General features: G+C 47.6%; 1 protein-coding gene across 7 annotated transcripts in view; it reads right to left on the bottom strand.

The window, feature by feature from the left end:
- ciita (class II, major histocompatibility complex, transactivator) overlaps nucleotides 1-23,072 on the bottom strand; it is an 89,867-nt gene that overhangs the window by 21,600 nt on the left and 45,195 nt on the right. For 4 of the 7 annotated variants that reach the window (XM_086000635.1, XM_086000640.1, XM_086000641.1 and 1 more), the window contains exons 7-14: nucleotides 20,111-20,203; nucleotides 19,188-19,283; nucleotides 17,424-17,570; nucleotides 13,003-13,146; nucleotides 4,812-4,880; nucleotides 3,940-4,155; nucleotides 3,013-3,087; nucleotides 944-2,684 (exon numbers count right to left, since the gene is read on the bottom strand). In XM_086000635.1, the coding sequence (XP_085856761.1) occupies nucleotides 944-2,684; nucleotides 3,013-3,087; nucleotides 3,940-4,155; nucleotides 4,812-4,880; nucleotides 13,003-13,146; nucleotides 17,424-17,570; nucleotides 19,188-19,283; nucleotides 20,111-20,203 (2,581 nt within the window). The remainder of the gene's footprint in view (nucleotides 1-943; nucleotides 2,685-3,012; nucleotides 3,088-3,939; nucleotides 4,156-4,811; nucleotides 4,881-13,002; nucleotides 13,147-17,423; nucleotides 17,571-19,187; nucleotides 19,284-20,110; nucleotides 20,204-23,072) is intronic. The other 3 variants (XM_086000636.1, XM_086000637.1, XM_086000638.1) reach the window with 3 other exon arrangements.

The raw sequence follows: 23,072 nt of genomic DNA, 5'->3' as shown, positions 1-23,072 counted from the left end.
AAACCAGTTTATACAGCAGCAATCAAGTCCATGGGCTTCATTATTTAATTACATAGGCTTCTCTGATTCTGCACCCACCCACAGAGCATACACAGAGAGGAATTAGCACAAGTCTTAACTTCTATTGGGTTTTTGTTTTAAATAACCAAGAGCCATCGGTAAGGTTCAACCACATGGTTTTCTTAAAAGCAAGAACATTTAGTTGAAATCATCACTGTGGGGCTTTCAAAAAATAATGTTCATTCAGTAAAATCACTACGGTTTTCTTTTTTAAAAAAGGCAAGAGGAAAGCATTCAGTGAATTCCCACAGTGTGGAGAGGCTACAAAGGCAACAGACAGCAACTCCACAGAATCCAATGCAAAAAATCAATCAATTTAATATTTAACAAACGACTGTAGGTTTGAATTACAACTCAAGGTTGCGGTAATGATTGCAGGGATTCTCAGTGAGGTTGATGACGATGCAGGATACTGGGGTGAGGGAGCCTCAGTGCAAGGGTGCAATTTGCATCTGCAATTCTGCACACAAGGCGAGCTCCCTATCCTGGCCATACTGTGGGCGGGGGCAACGACAAACACAGAGCCAGATGCTGCTTCACAAGAAAGGAGGGAAAACTGGAGGCCGGATCATGGTCAGCTGCTTCCATTCACCTCCTAGAGACTAAATCAAGAGTAGCACTGCCACATGGCTGGTAGCAGGCTGTCTGTCTACAATGTGTCCCAAGGAATGGTGCTTGGTGTTGAGCGGGGTTTAGAAATAGTTTGAAATTTAAATACAGTATGGTCTCAAAAAGAGAAAAGAGAATGGTGAATACTATCAGGAGGATGAACTCAGAGGAAAAAAGTTCAGCAGAATTATCTCACTACATTACGCTAAAATTAAGTGAAAAGTCCAAGCAGGACATTGCATTCAATTTACAGATGGGAGATCTGTGCACATACCTAAACGAGGTCACATTCTTCAACTCAATGAACTGCTTGATCCCTTGCAGGCCAATGCTTGTGTCCCTCAGGTCAACGGCAAAGTTATTCGGGGAGCTCCGCATCACATGCAGCAGTACGAAGATGTCAGGAGGAGTCAGCCGTGTGCCTCTGAAGGATAACTTCTCACTTAGTTTAGCAGCTACTCGTGCAGTCAGCTCAGTACTCTGTGTTTCATAAACACAATGGCAGAGCTCCAGCAATTTACTGGTGCCGAGTGTACTGACTCCGAGCTCGGTCAAGTATTTCTGCAGGCTCTTTTGCTTCTTGCTTTTAATGTTTGCCTTTGAATGATTGGAGAAACAATTAAGAAACGCATTTCCTTCCTGAAAGGCCAGTCCTGCCAGAAACCTGCGTACGATGTCCAACCAGTCCTCCTGAGATTTCCGCTTTTTGTGCTCTAGTGAAATAATTTTTGTGAGGCCTTTGCATTTGATATCTTCAGAAAACAATAAATACAACCCTCCCAGAAAGTTCTGCAGGGAAGAATGAGAAAAGGTTTTCCCACATTCCTGCTTTTTTCCTTCGCCAGTCATTAAGAAAGGGCTTAGCAGACCATGCTTCAAAGCAAAGTTGGACATTTCTGCTGACCTGGAGTCTATGCACACACATTCGTGGCGCTGGGCTCCAGAGAAGGCACGTTTGCTCAACTCCAGGATGTTCCGCTTGTGCAAAGCGATGACATTTTGTGTCTGTGGAATGGTCGGTGCTTCACAGTGTAGTAGGATTTGAAAAATGTTCAGAAATAAATTAGTGAGGGTGGATGGCAATGCCAAATGCCTGTCTCCAGACCGGCGCATAGCTTTGAGCACAAAACAGATAAACCTGCATAATAAAGGGACGTAGCAAAAGCTGAGCATGTACTGCTGCTCCTGAAGACATGCCATTGCTTCAGCAGCCAAGGACGAGTCTTCAAAGTACCTGTGCAGGAATTCCTGTATGTGTCCTGGGCTGAACCCCAATACTTCAACAATCTTGTCCACTCTGCCAAGGTACTGGTTGAAGGTTCCTTTAGGTCTTGCAGTAATAAGCACTGTGCATCCCTTAAGCAACTTCTTCTGAAGAAGGCCGGCAAGCAGCTGTTTGACAGTGCGAGGTCTTTCCGTTGAACTGCAAGTTGGAGGCTGCATGAGACCATCGTGATCTTGGAAGTCTTCGAAGTCATCAAAAATGAGCAGAACCTTGCGTGAATTGTGGCACAGGTATTGAAAGACTTCATCTGTGTTCTTTAGTGAAGGAAGAAATGGCTGGAAAAGTAAATCCTTCAAACTGTACTGCTTCGCAAAGTTGAGTGTCCTGCACTTAAACCAGAAAACAAACTCAAACTGCCCGAAGCATCCGTTCACCCAGTCATGGCAGATTCTTTGGACGAGTGCACTTTTACCAATCCCCGCTCTCCCCAGTAAAGCAACTACTTTTGTTTCTTTCTGTCGTTTTCCCGAGATGTCAAAGAGATTGCTCATGTTTACAGCACCTCTTTCTCGTTCTGCTATGTCATAGATCCTGCACTCTTTATCCAAGCACTTCGTGGAGTTTTTTGCAGATTTACTTTCAGCTTGACCCTCTACCATTGTGACATCCACATAAACGTCTTCAAGAAGCATCTCGTCATGCTCGTGGCAAATGTAAGAGTGTTGGCTCATGTCCTTCAAATATTCTTTCACGGTTTCTATACAAGCTTCTACACAAGCTTCTACACCTTCTGTTGATACAAAAGAAGATTAAATAATCTTCCACCATCATCTTAAGTATGATGACACTTCAGACAGTGATGTATGAACAAGCATTGGCTAGAACATTTTGCGAGAGCAGCTTTATCTTGATGCTGCACTTCCAACCAAACTGAGTGAGAACAAAGTAAAATATATTATGCGCAATAGGTTTGGTGCTGACCAACCAACTCTGCAGGATTTTGTTTTTCATTCTACATTACAATTTATTTGTTAACCTGATCCATTGAGTGCTAAATACAACACTGAACTGCATGCACAGTTTCGCCAGATGTTAATGATGAGAAATTAAATATTTACTTGTTTTTGTGTATAGCTTGATTGTTGGAGTCAGCAGCTCAGATGATTCTTCCCAAAATGGAATCGTCTGGTGATCTTGCATATAAAGAAGGGATAATTAGACAATTTGTACAGCAGCCATTCTGGCATATGCTTTCCCTCACTCCTGCACTGCTCCCAGCTCTACCTCCACCCATGTGGCTACCTGCTTCTGTGAAGCCCTCTCAGTCTCGAGACTTCCCCACCATCACTGCTAATGCCATCTGATGTTTAGCCAAGAGAGCCAGTGTGCTTCCTTTAGTTTAATGTGTCAGCTTTCCAGTTGCTGTGATGTGGACCATTCCACTATAGGCAGAAGTGTAAGCCTCCGATGGGCCTGGGGGAAGAACTGAGAAAGCACATTGTAACTGGGGCCAGATTAAAATGTTAGAAGGCGGAAGGGATTGTGTGTGTGTGTTTTTTTTTAAAGGAATCTCTGTCGGATTGGCATTGAGATATAGAACATGCATGTATGCAACTTCAGCAAGGTGGAAATAAATCCAGCCCCAGACATCTTGATATGTGATAGTCAGCCATGCAAAAATAGGAGAGACTGGAAAATGTGTGAACAAATCTGTAATACTTGATGGAGGCTATACTGCTCCCAGGCCTTTATCAATGCTACTCAAAATGGTTTATTAAGAAGCGTGAATAACTGAGTTTACCTTACCCATGCTGCAACCCACCCCCACGGCTTCCTACTGTTACCCAAGTGTGACTAAAACTGGCAGTTCAGCTGAGCGGAGGGATCAAACTGGCATCCCTCCACTCCATGTCACTTTGGGCTGGTCTTCTATTGTGCTGTGTAACTTATCTATAGGAAAATCTTCTAACCTATTGAAGCACAACTCAAGCTATGCACTTATTACAAACTTGATTAGTAACAGATTAAACATTTCTGCGACATACATGGGCCCCCACTGCCGACGGAGACTGGAGTCGTTGGAATATCCACAGGTTGAGCATTGGTCATGGACTCTGGCGAACTCTGAATATCAATAGATTGAGGACTGGAGAAGCCTGGAGTAGCTGGACTGTCCACAGGACTGACAGGAGAGCCTGCATTGGAAATAACAGGCGAAGTATTCCGTGGTATCGCTGAAACGTGCGGAGAAGAAATACCAGCTGAAAGACAAAGCACATGGAGATAAGAAAGCGGTGCATGTCTTTTGATTTACTCGAGTCTTCAGTTTTGTGCTGAATATTTAATTTGACAAACTAAGGGAGTCATTAATTTTTAGGAGAAGCAGATTTGAGAAAAGCAACAAGAGAAACTTGAAGGAAATACCATGTAGAATAGCCACACGGTGATTCATTTTCCTGACCTCTGGACCTCAAACTATACATGGATTAAGGTGGTTTAATGCAATGGCAGCACCGTGCAAGAGAGAATTAGCCCCCTTACCTCACACATGCTGAATTCCCAATCTCAGAAACTACTGTGAAGATAATGAGTCCTTAGGTACGTCCATCACTCTTACAGGTCCATTGTTATATATACAGGTCTTGTTGAACAAGCCTACTATTTCTTCTATGGTACATCCAGCAAAATCTGGGCCAAATCGCAACCATTTTATCTTCTTAATGCATACAGTCCAAAGTTTGTCAGAGTTTAAAGCCTAGCAAAACTTACTATAGCCACTACATGAATCAACTGAGCTAGTAAGGTTCAGTTGAGCTGTAATGGTGGGGCACAGGCTGATTCACACTCATCATTAACTCGTCTGCTTTTTCCCATTTAACCGTGCAGAGTGTTCAATAAAAGACAGAAAGCTACTCACGTGGGGAATGCACAGGTGATGTTGGCAGCAGTGTTGTAATCTCGAGATTTCCCAAGCTCTTATTTAGAACTGAAAAACAAAGCAACAGATATTATTAATTATTTTTCAAATATGTGAGCCATTGTGCAAACAGTCCATTTTGTACATTATTCAGAAAATAGAAAAATGCTACTGCAGGCTGCGCTCACTCAAGATACCATTGCAGCAGTTGCCGGCATTTTGATGTACAAGTGAGATTAGTTACGGCAGTTCTCTGCTGGGCCACTAGATGGAAATGACGCGGTGTTTGCAGAATGATAATGGGGTAGATTTCACTGCCTGGCCAGTAATCTGGCGGAACGGATTGCCCGGCCGGTGTAGAAATTGATAGCACGAAAGTCCGGCAGGTTCTAAAACGAGTGGGTAATCTGCTCCGCCAGATTACCGGCCAGGCAGTGAAAACATAAATCTACCCCACTGACATGGAGTAGGAACAAACCTACCTCTAGTTTGAACTGAAGCAAACAAAGGATGTGGTACTTCTCTCTTAGGCAGTCCCTCGGAACCGAGGATGACTTGTTTCCACATTAAAAATGAGTTCTCAGGTGACTGATGAGACCAATGCGGGACCTACAGTCTCTGTCACAGGTGGGGCAGACGATGGTTGAAGGGGCAGGTGGGTGGAGTGCTTGGATTGATGTGCGCTCCTTGCAGGGGTTTGCGCTTGGCTTCCGCTTGCTCCCGGCGAAGAGACTCGAGGTGTTTGGCCAGGGATTCCCAGGTGTCAGTGGGGATGTTGCACTTTTTCGAGGAGGCTTTGAGGGTGTCCTTGAAGCGTTTCCTCTGCCCACCTGGGGCTCTCTTGTCGTGTCAGAGCTCCGAGTAGAGCGCTTGTTTTGGGAGTCTCGTATCGGGCACGTGGACGACGTGACCCATCCATCGGAGCTTATTGAGCGTGGTCAAAGCTTCGATGCTGGGGTACTGCACACTCAGTAACACACAGAATGCTAGAATATTACAGTACAGAAGCAGGCCATCTAGCCGGGCAACTCTGCACCTGTGTTTATCTCCACAAGAGCCAGCTAGTCTAATCCCAATCTCCTGATCGCTCCCAATAACCTTTAATATTCCCCATTTTCAAGCAACTATGTACTTCTCTTAAATATATTTATGGATTCTGTTTCAACGACGGTATCTGGCAGAGAGTTCGACAACGTAACCATCCTGTTTGTAAAGATTTTTTGTTTAAACCTCCCCTTTAATTCTTTTTGTGATTATCTTAAATTTGCACGCTCTTCTTAGCATCTCATTGATCAGCGGAGGCAATCCATTGCTATTTCCTCAACATAACCCTTCAGACACGGGGAGCCGATTGTAACCGTTCCCGCCAGTCGAGAAATGGCGGCCGCCCATTTTAAACCTCACTTGATTCTCCTTTTCCATTGAAGCCAATCTGGCAGGTATAAAACAGACAGACTACTCACCACCACCCATTTCCTGGCTGGCAGGAACAGTTAAAATTGACCCCATAATCTTGAAGGCCTCGATCAGGGCATCCCTTAACCTTCTCAGCTTTAGTGAAAAATGCTGACTTCTCAAGTCTCTTGACATAACGTTTATCCCTTGCCATCCCTCCCATCCTATTGAATCTACAATGAACCTATTCCATTGCTTTTATGTCCTTCCTATAATATGGTGCCCAAAACTAACCCAACCTCCGAATGTGATCTAACCAAGTTCAACATTACCGCTTTGCTTTTATAGGTACGAAACCAAGGTGTGGTAAACCACTTTTACCGTTCACTATCGTTACACTATAGTTATCACTGTTAGATCGTTTCCCTATAGTTATCACTGTTCACATTGTTGTATCACTGTACGAGGTCGCCTCTTGTCACGCTGCTATACCTGGGCTGACCACTGCCGACTCCGCCCATGGCTCCGCCTACCTGCCCGGGTATAAAGGTGGTCGACTGGCTGGTATTCCTCCTTCTTGGATCCGATCACCCACGAGGGTGGGCTCTGTTATTTAGTCAATAAAAACCTATAGTTACTTTCTTAACTCGTCGCTTTTCATTGGACGAATTGATAGGTATATCAATTTTATTGACTAAATTTTAAAATGTCGTCACTTGAGCAGCCAAACAACCAGTCAACAGAGCAGCCAAACGACCAGCCAGACGCCCAGCTACAACAGCCACAGCAGCCAGCTTGGCTGCGAGCCCTCAAACCACCGTACCTGGATCTAAACCCACAAGCAACAAACGCAGCCCTCGACTTCAAACACTGGCTGTGCTGCTTCGAATCCTACCTGGAAGAATCCGGCGTCCCTCAGAGATCCAAACTGAGAGTTCTGACCGCCCAAGCGAGCCCTAAAGTATACGCACTCATCCAGGACATTACTACTTACGAGGCCGCTATCAACCTACTGAAACAGCAGTACCGGAGCCCGGTAAATTCCATGTATGCCAGACACCTCCTAAGATCCCGCCCGCAACAGCCAGGAGAGTCTGTAGCTGAATTTTTACGGGCGCTACGAACACTCGGCAGGGACTGTGACTTTAAAGCAGTATCGGCTGCAGAAAACACTGAAGATAACATCCGTGATGCCTTCGTGAAAGGCCTTCGGTCCGACTACTCACGGCAGAGACTGCTGGAATCAAAGGACCTCGACCTGAACACAGCTGCAGCCTTGGCCTACTCCCTAGAAGTGACCCAGCGGGACCTCGAGGTGTATTCCAGGTACAGTTCGCGACTCTGGGACTCGGGCCCGACCCCGACCGCAATACCCCTCGTAGCGCCGCCCCCGGGACCTACCTCAGCGTCGGCGTCCCGGACCTGATCGGGACCGCCACCCCCGGTACCGACTGCGACTTCGGACCCCCGCAACCGGGCCGCCGGCTGCTTCTTCTGTGGGCAGGCGAAACACCCGAGGTCGCGCTGCCCAGCCAAAAACGCGACGTGCTCCAGCTGCCTGAAGAAAGGCCACTTCGCGAAGGCCTGCAGAGGGAGAGCAGCAGAGGCCAGCAGTGCCTCATGCGAACTGTGGGGGCGGCCATCTTCTATCAAGGCCACAGATGAGCAATGGGGCGGCCATCTTTGATCCAGGCAACCGACGCCAGCAGTGCCTCATGTGGGTTGTGGGGGCAGCCATCTTCTCCACCATTTTGCCCCACCTCGTGGGCGCCTTCATTTTACCCACCACGCTCGACCGCCACCTTACCTCCAGACCTGACGACCGCTTCACCTACAGACTACAGCGACCCGCTCAGCCACACACTAGCCTCCGTCACACTAGACCAAGCTCGCCCGCATCAGCTGTCCAAGTCAATGATGGACATCAAAGTAGACGGCCACGCTACGACCTGCCTGTTCGACAGCGGAAGCACGGAGAGCTTCATACATCCAGACACGGTGAGCCACTACTCCCTCACTGTCCAGCCAACGCGCAACCGGATCTCGATGGCATCGAGGTCCCACGCCACAGACATCAGTGGCTACTGTGTTGTGACCCTGTCGGTTAAGGGCACGGAGTATAAAAACTTTAAACTCCTCGTCCTGCCCCAGCTATGCGCTGCCGTCCTACTAGGGCTGGATTTTCAATCCCACCTCCAAAGCGTCACTCTAGCATACGGTGGACCCCTCCCCCCGCTCACAGTCGACAACCAGCAGCCTTTAAATCGCCCACCGCGTAACACCTGCGGCCTATCCACCCTCAAGGTCCCGCCACCTTCCCTGTTCGCTAACCTCACCCCCGACTGCAAACCCGTCGCTACCAAGAGCAGGCGGTACAGCTCCGGGGACAGAGCTTTCATTAGCTCTGAGGTGCAGCGTCTCCTGAAGGAGGGCATCATCGAGGGGAGCAGCAGCCCCTGGCGTGCCCAGGTTGTAGTCGTTAAGACCGGCAATAAAAACCGCCTGGTCATCGACTACAGCCAAACCATAAACCGGTACACCCAGCTGGACGCATACCCCCTTCCCCGTATATCTGATATGGTCAATCAGATTGCTCAATACCGGGTATTCTCTACCATCGACCTTAAGTCGGCCTACCACCAACTCCCTATCCGCCCCGAGGACCGCCAGTATACCGCCTTCGAGGCGAATGGCCGCCTCTACCACTTCCTTAGGGTCCCCTTCGGCGTCACCAACGGGGTTTCGGTCTTCCAAAGGGAGATGGACCGGATGGTTGACCAGAACGGGCTGCAAGCCACGTTCCCCTATCTAGATAACGTCACCATCTGCGGCCGCGACCGGCAAGACCATGACGCTAATCTGGAAAGATTCCTCCGTACGGCCCAACAGCTGAACCTCACCTACAATAAGGAGAAATGTGTGTTTAACACCTCGCGCCTTGCCATCCTCGGCTACGTAGTAGAGAACGGAATCATCGGCCCCGATCCCGAAAGAATGCGTCCCCTCATGGAGCTACCCCTTCCCCACTGTCCAAAGGCGCTGAAGAGAACCCTGGGGCTCTTCGCCTACTATGCCCAATGGGTGCCGAATTATGCGGACAAAGCCAGACCCCTCATGAAGTCCACCTCCTTCCCCCTTACGGAAGAAGCGCGCGCGGCCTTCTCCCTCATCAGTGGAGACATTGCTAAGGCCACTATGCACGCAGTGGATGAGTCCATCCCCTTCCAAGTTGAGAGCGATGCATCCGACTTCGCCCTAGCCGCTACCCTCAACCAGGAGGGGAGACCGGTGGCCTTCTTCTCAAGGACCCTACAGGGCCCTGAGATCCGACACTCTTCGGTCGAGAAGGAGGCCCAGGCGATTGTGGAGGCGGTACGCCGCTGGAGGCATCACCTCGCAGGCAAGCGATTTACCCTCCTCACCGACCAGCGTTCGGTCGCTTTTATGTTTAATAACAAGCTGAGGGGTAAAATCAAGAACGACAAGATCTTGAGGTGGAGAATCGAGCTATCCACCTACGATTATGATATCTTGTACCGGCCTGGTAAGCTGAACGAACCCCCTGATGCTCTATCGCGAATTACATGCGCCAGCGCGCAAATTGATAGACTTCAGACCCTCCACAACGACCTCTGCCACCCCGGGGTCACCAGGCTTTACCACTTCATTAAGGCCCGCAACCTGACCTACTCCATCGAGGAGGTCAGGACCATGACCAGGAACTGCCAGACCTGTGCCGAGTGCAAACCGCGCTTCTTTAGGCCGGACAGAGCAAGCCTGATCAAGGCCACCCGCCCCTTCGAGCGCTTGAGCATCGATTTTAAGGGGCCCCTCCCGTCCTCTGACCGTAATGTGTACTTCCTCAACATTGTTGAGGGGTACTCCCGTTTCCCCTTTGCCTTCCCCTGCCCAGACATGACCAGCACCACGGTCGTTAAATGCCTGAACGACCTCTTTGCCTTGTTCGGGTTCCCAAACTATATACATAGTGACCGGGGCGCCTCCTTCATGAGCGAGGAACTCCGTCAGTTCCTACTAGCGAGAGGCATCGCCACTAGCAGGACCACCAGCTGCAACCCCCGAGGGAACGGCCAGGTGGAAAGAGAGAACGCGACGGTATGGAAGGCCGTCCTCTTAGCCTTAAAGTCTAAGGGCCTCCCAACCTCTCGCTGGCAGGAGGTCCTCCCGGCGGCGTTGCATTCCACCCGGTCACTGCTTTGCACTGCCATTAACGCCACCCCCCATGAACGAATGTTTGTTTTCCCCAGGAAGTCGACTACGGGAACCACGCGACCAACCTGGCTGACCTCTCCGGGGCCTGTCTTGCTGCGAAAGCACGTGAGGGCCCATAAAACGGACCCCCTGGTCGAGAGGGTGAACCTCCTGCACGCCAACCCCCAGTACGCCTACGTGGCATACCCAGACGGGCGGGAGGACACAGTCTCCTTACGAGACCTCGCACCCTCGGGCACTCCGGAGACACCACCGCTACCCCCCCCCACCACCCCCCCAATTCCAGCCCAGGTAGACGGTACGCCGGAACCCCAAGAGCCTTCGCCTACCTCGTAGACGCCAGCATTAACACCGGAGAACGCAACACCGCCGCTGCGACGATCAGACAGGCTTACGAGGCCTCCGGACAGACTGACATACCAGAACTGGGAGTACACTTCACCCCGCCGGACTCAAATCTAAACAAGGGGTGAATGTGGTAAACCACTTTTACCGTTCACTATCGTTACACTATAGTTATCACTGTTAGATCGTTTCCCTATAGTTATCACTGTTCACATTGTTGTATCACTGTACGAGGTCGCCTCTTGTCACGCTGCTATACCTGGGCTGACCACTGCCGACTCCGCCCATGGCTCCGCCTACCTGCCCGGGTATAAAGGTGGTCGACTGGCTGGTATTCCTCCTTCTTGGATCCGATCACCCACGAGGGTGGGCTCTGTTATTTAGTCAATAAAAACCTATAGTTACTTTCTTAACTCGTCGCTTTTCATTGGACGAATTGATAGGTATATCACAAGGATACTGTTTGCCAAGATCTTAGCTACTTGCGCTATCACCTTTAATGACCCATGTAGCAGCACATCAAGAGCCCCTCTGTTCTTCTACTCCATTGAAAATCTAACCATTTAAGGTGTATTTCCTTTTGCTACTCTTACATTCCTTCACCTTTGTCAACATTGAACTACATCTGCCACTTATCTGGCCATTCTGCCAGCCTATCTGTATTCTTCTGCAGACTTGCACAATCCTCACTTCAAGTTGCCACATTTCCCTCTTCCCCACCCCCCATTTTCATCACCAGCAAATTTCAATACTGTTCCCACAATTTCAAATTCCAGATTATTCATGGGTACGGTTAGTAAGAATGGCCCCAACACAAGCCCCTTTGGAACACCACTCGCACCTTTCGAGTTGCAGCAACTTCTTTTCCACCCTAACCCTTTGCTTTCTGCCCTGCAATCATCTCTCTATTCATGTGGCCACATTTCCCTTAATTCCATTTGCCAATATCTTTACATAAGTCTGTTATGTGGTAGCCTGGTAAATGCTTTCTGAAACTCCACCTAAACCACATCCACTGCATTTCCTTCATCTCTTCCTGCTCAGCACTTCCCTCTGTTACTTCTTCAACGAGCACGATGAGTGTGCTCGGGTCGGTCTGCCTTTTAGAAATCCGTGCTGACTGGGTTTTGTGTGTATGTTACAGTGCAGGGAATCCTAGCAGGTATTGCACTTATCATATCAAGTGTCTGCTCTCCCATTTCTAGAGGCATGGAAATGTCCATTAACGACCCCCTTGCTGTGATGTTTCACTGATCCAGTATGGGTTGCAGTTCCTCCATCCAACACCATGGACTCCTGCAGGTCCCAATAATACCTCAATACACGGTGCTTGATGCTCTGAGTTTACAGTTGTGTTACTGCTTGTAATATCTTGTCCAACTTGCCCCAAGACCGAAGATTGAAAGTGGTGTGCTTTCCGTCAATTTGAAAATGGTCTGTGACCAGCAGATTACTCAAGTACAATAAGGCTGATTTACCAACTCTTCCAGCTTAGAGGGATGAATGGAGGCAAGTAGCTGTGATAGAGTGGGTGGGAGAGAAGAAAACTCAAGGGGCGGGGAGGAGGGGAACTAGATCAAAACCGGAGCTACTCAGATTAAATTTAAATTGACGTCCTGTGATTTTTCACTCTCCGGAACAGAAGGCATTTCATCCGTCCACCAGGAATGGCACTGTGAGAGTTTGTACACTATTCTCCACCTGTTGGGTTCCTCATCCCAGCCAAGTGGGGACCAAGTACACCAGAAGGAAAGGAAAGGAATCTCAGAGGCTGAGACACATATCTTCTAGCAACCAGTTATATAGTGGCATTGACAAGAGGCCCAGTGCAGGCTGCCCACCTGCCTTCTATCGATGCTACATGCAGACTACAGAGGAAAAGAATTAAAAGTACTTTAAGAAATCTATTCTTCCAGCCAGTTTGATCCAATTGAACTTCTAATTGTCAACTTCTAACGTCTTCTGATTCTTATGTTATACAAGTAGTGTTGTGAAGATCACAATTCATGTGATTTGAGAAACTTTCCGTTAATGCTCATGTTAAAATACGTCCACAAATCATGTGAATTGGGAGTGTTGGCATCAATGTATAAGTTAATCATATGTATCATGGGGCACATCCTGGTGACCTGAAAATAACCTAGACCTTCTGTACACTACAGTGTTTGCCAGCTACAGATTGATTCCATTTATGATAAAGAATTTTTTCTATACAGACCTAAAAAACAGGTAGATGCTCCTGGGTGAATGGTTCCATTGACAGGAATGTTGATGACTTGCAGTGGAAGAGCATATGACGAAAAAAACTGGAAGTCAGCAGAACTGACAACTGGGACATTAATGAGCGAGTTCTCTCTGTTCACTGAAATGAACAAATATGAAATGCAGAAATTATAATCTGCTATTTTGCAATACATTCCATTTTTACATAAGAGTTAAATCCCTTTAAATCCCCATATGCTACACATTTCCCCAGCAGAGGAAATCCGCTATATTGTCTCAGCTAGTGCCGCTCTGACACAGGCCATTAGATGGTAGACACGAGCAAACTGGATTGGCTCAAATGCCAATCCTCCCTCCATGTCCATGGGGAAGTGATCGACACCTCAATATGGTCCAGTTAAAGTCAGGAATTTATTGTGCGGTGATCACAAGTCTGAACTTGTAGCACAATATCACACAATACAACACGTTGTTGTTATACCAAATGCAATGCTCCACTATACTACCCATGCAATCAACAACAACTTGTATTTATATAGCAACAGATAAATGCAGGAAACACTCAGCAGGCCTTCCGTGGAGAAACAGAGTTAACGTTTCAGGTCTGTGGCCCTTCGTCAGAACTGGTAAAAGTTGGAGATGTCTCAGGTTTTAAGCAGGTGCAGAGGCAGGGAAAGTGGGTGGGGGGGGGGTGGAGAGGGGAGGAGGAACTAAAGGCACAGCCTGTGCTAGAATGCAAGGCAGGAGAGATTAAATGTTGCAAATGGGGATGGCAGAATCATCAACAGCTGCCGCCTGAAAAAATGTGGGGGGGGTGGAATTATAGTCTGAAATTGTTGAACTCAATGTGGAGTCCAGAAGGCTGTAAAGTGCCTAAATCGAAAGATGAGGTGCTGTTCCTCGAGCTTACGTTGAGCTTCATTGGAACAGTGCAAGAGGCCGAGGACAGAGAGGTCCGAGTGGGAATGGGTCGGTGAATTAAAGTGACAGGCCACCAGAAGCTCGAGGTCACCCTTACGGACTGAACGGAAGTGTTCCGCAAAGCGGTCACCCAATCTGCATTTGGTCTCCCCAATGTAGAGGAGACCGAATCATGAGCAGCGAATACAGTATACTAAATTGCAAGAAGTACAAGTAAATCGCTGTTTCACCTGGAAGGAGTGTTTGGGGGTCCTGGACAGTGGGAAGGGAGGAGGTAAAAGGGCAGGTGTTGCATCTCCTGCACTTGCACGGGAAGGTACCATGGGGAGGGGCGGGGCTGTTGGGGGTGATTGAGGAGGGAGCGGTCCCTTCCGAGTGCTGAAAGGGGAGGGGAGGGGAAGATGCGTTTGGTGGTGGGATCACGCTGAGGTGGTGGAAATGGCGGAGGATGATCCGTTGAATGTGGAGGCTGGTGGGGTGAAAAGTGAGGACAAGGGGAACCCTATCGTGGTTCTGGGAGGGAGGAGAAGGGGTGAGAGCAGAAGTGCGGGAAATGGAACGGACATGGTCGAGAGCCATGCCAACCACGGTAGAGGGGAATCCTCGGTTGAGGAAAAAGGAAGACATATCGGAATCACTGGTATGGAAGGTGGCATCGTCAGAACAGATGCGGCAGAGACGGAGAAACTGGGAGAATGGAATAGAGTCCTTACAGGAAGTGGAGTGGGAGGAAGTGTAGTTCAGGTAGCTGTGGGAGTCAGTGGGCTTGTAGTGCATGTTTGTCGATAGCCTATCACCAGAAATGGAGACAGAGAAGTCAAGGAAGGGAAGAAGAGTCAGAAATGTACCATGTGAAGGTGAGGGAAGGGTGTAAATTGGAAGCAAGGTGAATTAAATTTTCCAGTTCAGGGCGAGAGCAGGAAACGGCACCAATACAGTCATCAATGTACCGGAAAAAGAGGTGAGAGAGGGTACCTAGTAGGACTGGAACAAAGAATGTTCCACATATGCCACGAAAAGGCAGGCATAGCTGGGGCCCATGTGGGTTCCCATAGTAACACAGTTACTTTGGAGGAAGTGAGTGGAGTCAAAGGAGAAGTTGTTCAATGTGAGAACAAGTTCAGCCAGGCGGAGGAGGGTGGTGGTGGATGGGGACTAGTTGGGCCTCTGTTCAAGGAAGAAACGGAGTGCCCTCAGGCCATCCTGCTGGGGGATGGAGGTGTAGAGGGATTGGATGTCCATAGTGAAAAGGAAACTGAAAACTGTTAAAGTGGCGGAGGGCATCGGAAGAGTCACGAATGTAGGTGGGAAGAGACTGGACAAGGAGAAAAAAGAGTCGAGATAGGAAGAAATCAGTTCCGTGGGGCAAGAACGGGCTGAAACGATGGGTCTACCAGGGCAGTCCTGTTTGTGGATCTTGGGAAGGAGGTAGAAGCGGGCTGTGCGGGGTTTGGGAACTATGAGGTTGACAGCCATGGAGGGAAGATCTCCAGAGGAGATGAGGTCAGTGACAGTCTTGGAAACGGTGGCTTGATGTTTGGTAGTGGGGTCATGGTCCAGGTGGAGGTGTCGGAGAGTTGGCATTCAGCCTCCGCACGGTAGAGGCCGGTTCGCCAAACAACAACAGCACCACCCTCGTCAGCAGGTTTAATGATAATGTTAGTGTTGGATCTGAGGGAAAGGAGTGCTGCAAGTTCAGAGGGAGGTAGGTTGGAGTGAGTGAAGGGAGCAGAGAAATTGAGACGGCCAATGTCACACCGGCAGTTAGCAATGAAAAGATCTAGAGAGGGCAAGAGGCCGGGGGGGGGGGGGGCGTCCAGGTAGAACAGGAATTCTGAAAGCGGGAGAAAGGGTCAGCCATGCAGGGGGAAGACTCCTGGCCAAAGAAGTGAGCACAGACATCAAGGCAGCATTTGATCGAGTGTGGCATCAAGGAGCCCTAGCAAAACTGAAGTCAATGGGAATCAAGGGGGAAACTCTCCATTGGTTGGAATCATACCTAGCACAAAGGAAGTTGGCTGTGGTTGTTGGAGATCATTCATCTCAATCACATGACATCACTGCAGGAGTTCCTCAGGGCAGTGTCCTAGGCCCAACCATCTTCAGCGGTTTCATCAATGACCTTCCCTCCATCATAAGGTCAGAAGTGGGGATGTTCGCTGATGAATGCACACTGTTCAGCACCATTCGAGACTCGTCAGATACTGACGCAGTCTGTGTCCATATGCAGCAAGACCTGGACAACATTCAGACTTGGGCTGACAAGTGGCAAGTAACATTCGCACCACACAAGTGCCAGGCAATGACCATCTCCAACAAGCGAGACTCTAACCATCTCCCCTTGACATTCAATGGCATTACCATCGCTGAATCCCCCACTATCAACATCCTGGGGGTTACCATTGATCAGAAACTGAACTGGACCAGCCATATAAATACTGTGGCTACAAGAGCAGGCCAGAGGCTGGGAATTCTGCGGCAAGTGTCTCACCTCCTGACTCCCCAAAGCCTTTCCACCATCTACAAGGCACAAGTCAGGAGTGTGATGGAATACTCTCCACTTGCCTGGATGAGTGCAGCTCCAACAACACTCAAGAAGCTCGACACCATTCAGGATAAAGCAGCCCACTTGATTGGCACCCCATCCACCACCTTAAACATTCACTCCCTCTACCACCGGCGCACTGTGGCTGCAGTGTGTACCATCTACAAGATGCACTGCAGCAACTCGCCAAAGCTCCTTCAACAGCACCTTCCAAACCCGCGACCTCTACCACTTAGAAGGACAAGGGCAGCAGACGCATGGGAACATCACCACCTACAAGTTCCCCTCCAAGCCACACACCATCCTGACTTGGACCTGCATCGCCGTTCCTTCACTGTTGCTGGGCCAAAATCCTGGAACTCCCTTTCTAACAGCATTGTGGGTGTACCTGCACCATATGGACTGCAGCAGTTCAAGGCGGCGGCTCACCACCATCTTCTCAAGGGCAATTAGGGATGGGCACTAAATGCAAGCCGAGTCAGCCAGCGACGCCCACATCCCATCAATGAATAAAAAAAGAGACGAAGGTGTCGGAAAAAGAGCTCAGCATCGTGCCAAGCTCGAAATTCATTGAGATGGGTCGTAAGGGGATGAAGCTCAGGCCTTTGCTGAAGACTGATCGTTCGGGGTCAGCGCCTTTAATGTGGTAAGAAGTCCCAAGGCGCTTCACAAAAACAAAATTTGACACCAAGCCACATAAGGGGATATATGGGCAGGTGCTAGGTTTTAAGTTTTAAATCAACTTTGAGTTTTACCAACTAGATTTTAAGTACTTGCAGTGCTTATATTTAACACAAGACTCAAAATCTTGCATCTGCATCAAGTGGTGGGTAATTGGCAACAATGTCCGACTTTTGGGTTTAATTTGACACAATCCAAGAAAGAAGACACAAATCTAATTGGAACCAAGTACAAATCATATTCCAAAATGGATTTTCGGTTTTACAGACCTGAGGTAATGCAAGTGTCTGATCCAATCTGTGAGACTTGGTTTTTGAGTTGTTTCAGATGGTTGATACCTGAAGGATAGGTTATTGGGAAAAAGATGTCCGGTGTCTTTGGGGAATGTTCTGGAGAAGCAGGTAGCTTCTCTTCATCTAAATCAATGATCAAATGCATTACTACACATTTCTGAATCCGCCATTACACCCTGTAGATTTCCAAAAGTGACTCAAAAGATTCCCTGACAAAGGGCCATCGACCTGAAACATTAACTCTGTTTCTCTCTCCACAGATGCTGGCCAACCGGCTGAGTGTTTCCAGCAGTTTCTGTTTTTATATCAAAGGTTCCCTCTGCAGCAGCAGTAGAACTAAACCATCAATGAACTTCCCCAGAAATGTGCTGGTCTGGTAGTATTTGTTTCCAGTAACCCAGGTCCTGTCCGATTACCTACTTTGCCCCGAATGAAAATTCTGAAATAATGCACACACCAAAAAACAGACTCAACAGTTACTTTGCAAAACTGCAAGTTAGTGAGTCCACTCAAAGATGTGTATATCTGGTGGTAGGTTGCCTTGCTGTTTCAGCACATTTGGTACCAGCTCATGTGCTTCAATTTCAGTATTAGTGCTTATGTTGCTTTGATGGATCCCAAGCTACAAGATAAAACTATTGGAGATCTGGAAGTTTGTAAGTAGAAATCCATCAAAAGATGACAATGTTTGTGAGGACCGATGACATTTTAGATAAAAAAGGTCCAAACTCTTTGTCAAATGATAAAATAACAAATTTATCACTTCTAAAAACTTTCCAACTAACTCTGGTGTCACAACATTACAGCATATTAAAAAAAACTTTTAAAAAAAAATCACTAATTAGAAGCATTACACCCTACAGCTACACAGAGAAATTTAATCTGTATCAATGATTACTAATATTTCACCAGTATTACCATTGAAATTCACTTGTGTCCCGATAGCACAGTGAGTTCAAAACACTCCCCATCACCTCTGTGACCCGGGTTTGTTCAATCATAGAACAGTTTTTTTCCCCCCACTAACTAAGTGAAATGAGTACAGACCATCTCAGCCTGTTTCCCTTTCGGCTTGAAACCAGAGTACAATGGCGCCCATATTCAAAATAACAGCTTGTCTGGTAGCTGGCAATAGTGAGAGATGCAAGAGATGGAGGAGAGGTCTACTGAGGTTGCAGTTAAGATTATTGTTGAGGGACAGTAGAGGGAGTTTTACTCCACAACTACCCATGCTCTACCTAACCTGGGACTACTTGACGATGATATTAGGGTAGATTTTCCCCATTGTTGCACCTGGGGAATGCTCAGTTTCTCAGGCAAATTGACAAAGAAATGGAGGCATAGATGCATCGCGTCAGGTCTCCACCACCACAATGTTGCCCTGGGGTTTTCAGGGCTTCCCCCTGATTAATTTAACTGGGCCGGCACTTGCAATAAGTGCAGGCTCATGATAGGATGATAATGAGGTGGGAAGGGTTATTTCCAGCCCGGCTGCCTTACGTTCCTCTGAAAGTTCTGCTAGGGCACCCAAATAGAGGGTCTGCTGGGGTCTCGGGACCAGCCCAAAGATCACTGGTGCCAAAAGATAGGGCAACATTAGAAAATTATTCCCCCAAGCCGGATTGTTCAGCCTCAGTGCTTTCCAGCTGCTGCCCTCCAGGTCAAGGCCCTATGAGGGGCCAACCGGCCCTGGAATGACCCAGGCCAGGGAAAATTGGTCAAGTCCTTTATGCTGCTTACCTTGTTTATTCTGTGCAAGTTGTTGTTCTTTTGCACCAGCTGGAGGAGGTCTGGGTTTCAGTTTCTTGTTTACTCCATTTCCTTTGGTTTTAGTTCCTGTTAAGATATTTTTTTAAATGTTCACATCCGGTATTCAAATGTCATTTAAAATGTATTTTTCAATTTAATGCATTCGCAATACACCCCCCATTATATCAACATGATTTTTATCTGCCCTTTCCACGTCAACCATCTTTGTGGCCTGTTTGAGTGCGTGTCAAACTGTGTGAACCATGATCAGTTTTGAATTTTGGGCCCATTGCCTTACCAATAAATATAGTGAGAATTCCCAAATACATCTCACTTAAGATCGTTACAGCAGGAGAGAGACAGAGAGACGGAGAAAGAGGAAATGGTAATCCATCAATCTGAGCTGGGTATACCACTTCTAATTAAAATAGCCTTCAAGCATGGGTCTCTGATGTTGGGCGAGCTGCTTTGAGTGGATTGCCATGTGGAAGGAAATAAACATTCAGAGGGTATGTCAGTGCAGATTGCTTTAGTGTGCACCTCCCAGAACCTGAGACTGGCAAAGGTGTGTGGTATAGGGACATAAGAGAAGGAAGCTAGGAAAAGTTACAACAGCTCCAACAGTATCCCATGTGTACCACACTACATACATCACTGCAAGCCAAGAAGTCCTCCAACCCTATCTTGTAAATGACTGGGTTAAGGATTTCCTTCATAGATTGTTTTCTGCACAGCATTGATGTCCAGACATTAAAAGGAGTATGTTGTCAACATTATTTTTTAAATATATTACAACATTATGGAAGTCACTACAGCTTCTATTGTTTATAAAGGATGAGTTTTACGGAGTACTGAATTTAAAAAATGAGCCAGTTTAAGATTGAGATTTTAAGATGTTGATGTGCGTTCCTCACCTCTTCTTGGACACTTTGGCTTTGTAGCAACTGTGGAAGGAGCAGAATCCTGAAAAGTAATTCCCTGTCCTTTAGAATTACCCCCATCAGCAGCTGAAATAAGAGAGGATGCTCAACATTAGTGAAAATCTGCTCAAGTCAATACTTTCTTTTAAGGCCAAAAATAAAATCAGCTAAACTGCAGCTCCTTAAGGCAATAACCAAGACCATTAGTTATCAACAAATATTTGGAACATCATCTTGTGATAACTCCTACACAACTCCAATTTTTACAAGCTTCTCCAATGGCTCGGCTGGTTAAAAGCGAGTAGCTCGGCCATACAGATGAGGAAGGTCCCTATTTACATAGAATTACATAGTATAGCACAGGAATGAGCCATTCGGCCCAACAGGTCTATGCCGGTGTTTATGCTTCACACGAGCCTCCTCCCACCCGATCAGCATATCCTTCTATTCCTCTCCCCTTCATGTACTTACCTAGCTTGATTCAATTACTAGTCTGTGCTAAATTTGCTAATCTCAGTTGGGCAGCATTAGGGATGCTGCAGTTGGCCACAAGGATCCTGGATTAGGGAGAGGACTGCTCCCGACGACTATCCAGCAACTCCTGTGGCGGTTTAGAGCGTGGGTGAGGACAGGTTCAGACTCATGGTCCTTGAAGTTGAATAGCGTGCTGGCAGGCACACAAGGTTCGCACACGAAGAAAGGCTGCTTGGAAGGCCACCTTAGACTGTTGGAAATTAGTTTTGGTAAAGTTTATTTTGCAACCCGATTTTCTTCCAGGCTACTCACTATGTTTCCTTCCATGGAATACCAACTACTTCAGTAGCTGTGGAATATTTTCAAACTAGGCCAGGACATAAGTCTGTGTCGGAGTTCTGCATCCCAGCAATGCTATTAGGAGGGGGTGCTTAGCTGGGACAAAGGAAAAAGGGAAGGTCAGAGGGAAAGACAGCTCAGACTTGTCTCATGTACATCACTTGGCTGATAACAGAGGCCTGGGAGCAGATCTGTGACGCCCTCTTGACTCGGGATTCACGTGTTACACAGAGTACATAAAACAAGGGAGATGGGGGACGATTTTGAAGTGACCGCTTCCATCGGCTGGAAGGAGCCCACTGACTGCCTGATGGAAGCAGTCGGTGGCCCAGGCCATTTTAATGTTCGAGTCTTACTCGAATTCCGTCGGCAAGTTGATCATTCTTCCAGAGCAGCTCGCCAATCAGAAGGGACGGGAAATCTGACAACTCCATCATGGAGCCCAGCTGGCTGAGATAAGTAAATGGGAAGTTGGGGCGGGCGGGTGGTGGGGGAGACAGGTGCAGCCATGAGGGTTGGACATTGGAGGGGTCACTTTTTGTGGGGGTCAGGAGACGTGTTAATGCTCCCCCTGGCTCCACAAATATTGCTTAAAACGCTTTCTTGAAGCAGCCTGCAGAGGCGTCTTTAAAGATCGCTGGTTAGGCTGCTCTATGCCAAGTGCATATTGCTTAAGATAAAAAATCACAGGATTGGGGGTAATATTCTGGCATGGATAGAGGATTGGCTATCTAACAGAAAGCAGAGAGTTGGGATAAATGGTTCATTCTCGGATTGGCAATCAGTAACTAGTGGTGTTCCACAGGGGTCAGTGCTGGGTCCCCAACTCTTTACAATCTATATTAACGATTTGGAGGAGGGGACCAAGTGTAACATATCAAAGTTTGCAGATGATACTAAGATGGGAGGGAAAGTAGTGAGTGAGGAGGACATAAAAAACCTGCAAGGGGACATAGACAGGCTAAGTAAGTGGGCAGAGATTTGGCAGATGGAATACAATACTGGAAAGTGTGAGGTTATGCACTTTGGCAGGAAAAATCGTAGAGCAAGTTATTATCTTAATGGCAAGAAACTGGAAAGTACTGAAGTACAAAGGGATCTGGGGGTCCTGGTGCACGAAACTCAAAAGGTTAGTATGCAGGTGCAGCAAGTGATTAAGAAGGCCAATGAAATGTTGGCTTTCATTGCTAGGGGGATAGAATATAAAAATAGGGAGGTATTGCTTCAGTTGTACAAGGTATTGGTGAGACTGCACCTGGAATACTGCATACAGTTTTGGTGTCCATACTTAAGAAAGGACATACTTGCTCTCGAGTCAGTACAAAGAAGGTTCACTCGGTTAATCCCGGGGATGAGGGGATGGACATATGAGGAGAGGTTGAGTAGATTGGGACTCTACTCATTGGAGTTCAGAAGAATGAGAGGCGATCTTATTGAAACATATAAGATTGTGAAGGGGTTGGATTGGGTGGATGCGGGGAGGATGTTCCCGATGATGGGTGAAACTAGAACTAGGGGGCATAGTCTTAGAATAAGGGGCTGCTCTTTCAAAACTGAGATGAGGAGGAACTACTTCACTCAGAGGGTGGTAGGTCCATGGAATATGCTGCCCCAAAAAGCTGTAGAAGCTACATCATTACATAAATTTAAAACAGAAATAGACAGTTTCCTAGAAGTAAAGGGAATAAAGGGTTATGGGGAGCGGGCAGGAATTTGGACGAGTCTAGGCTCGGATCGGTCATGGCCCTGTGGGTAGCGGAGCGGGCCCAGGGGCCGTGTAGCCTGATCCTGCTCCTATTTCGTGTGTCTAATTCTGTTAGATTCAGGAGATGGTTCTGTGATAGTGGATTGGCGGTTAGGATCAGATCAGCCATGATCTTATTGAATGGCGGAGCAGGCTCGAGAGGCCGATTGGCCTACTCCTGCTCCTATTTCTTATGTTCTTATGTAAGTGCCAATGGGAAGAGCTTGAGCTGGGCACATCCGCCCATTAGTTCGTCAAACTTGCATCAATGCCTATTGATGTCATAGCACCCGACTTACACGAGCTAACAGCGGTCCCGACTGCTTCCAGCGAGCGCCTTGGCCGCACGTTTCAATTTCTTCATCAGGCATCGGCGGGAACAGGGCGGTAAATTCTGCA

This window comes from Somniosus microcephalus, chromosome 11 (genome assembly GCF_052327205.1).
Source record: "Somniosus microcephalus isolate GS21.2 chromosome 11, FLI_Smic_1.0, whole genome shotgun sequence".
In the NCBI taxonomy this organism is placed as follows: domain Eukaryota; kingdom Metazoa; phylum Chordata; class Chondrichthyes; order Squaliformes; family Somniosidae; genus Somniosus; species Somniosus microcephalus.
Note: the sequence above shows the minus strand (reverse complement) of the source record. Positions and strands in the feature narration are given on the sequence as shown.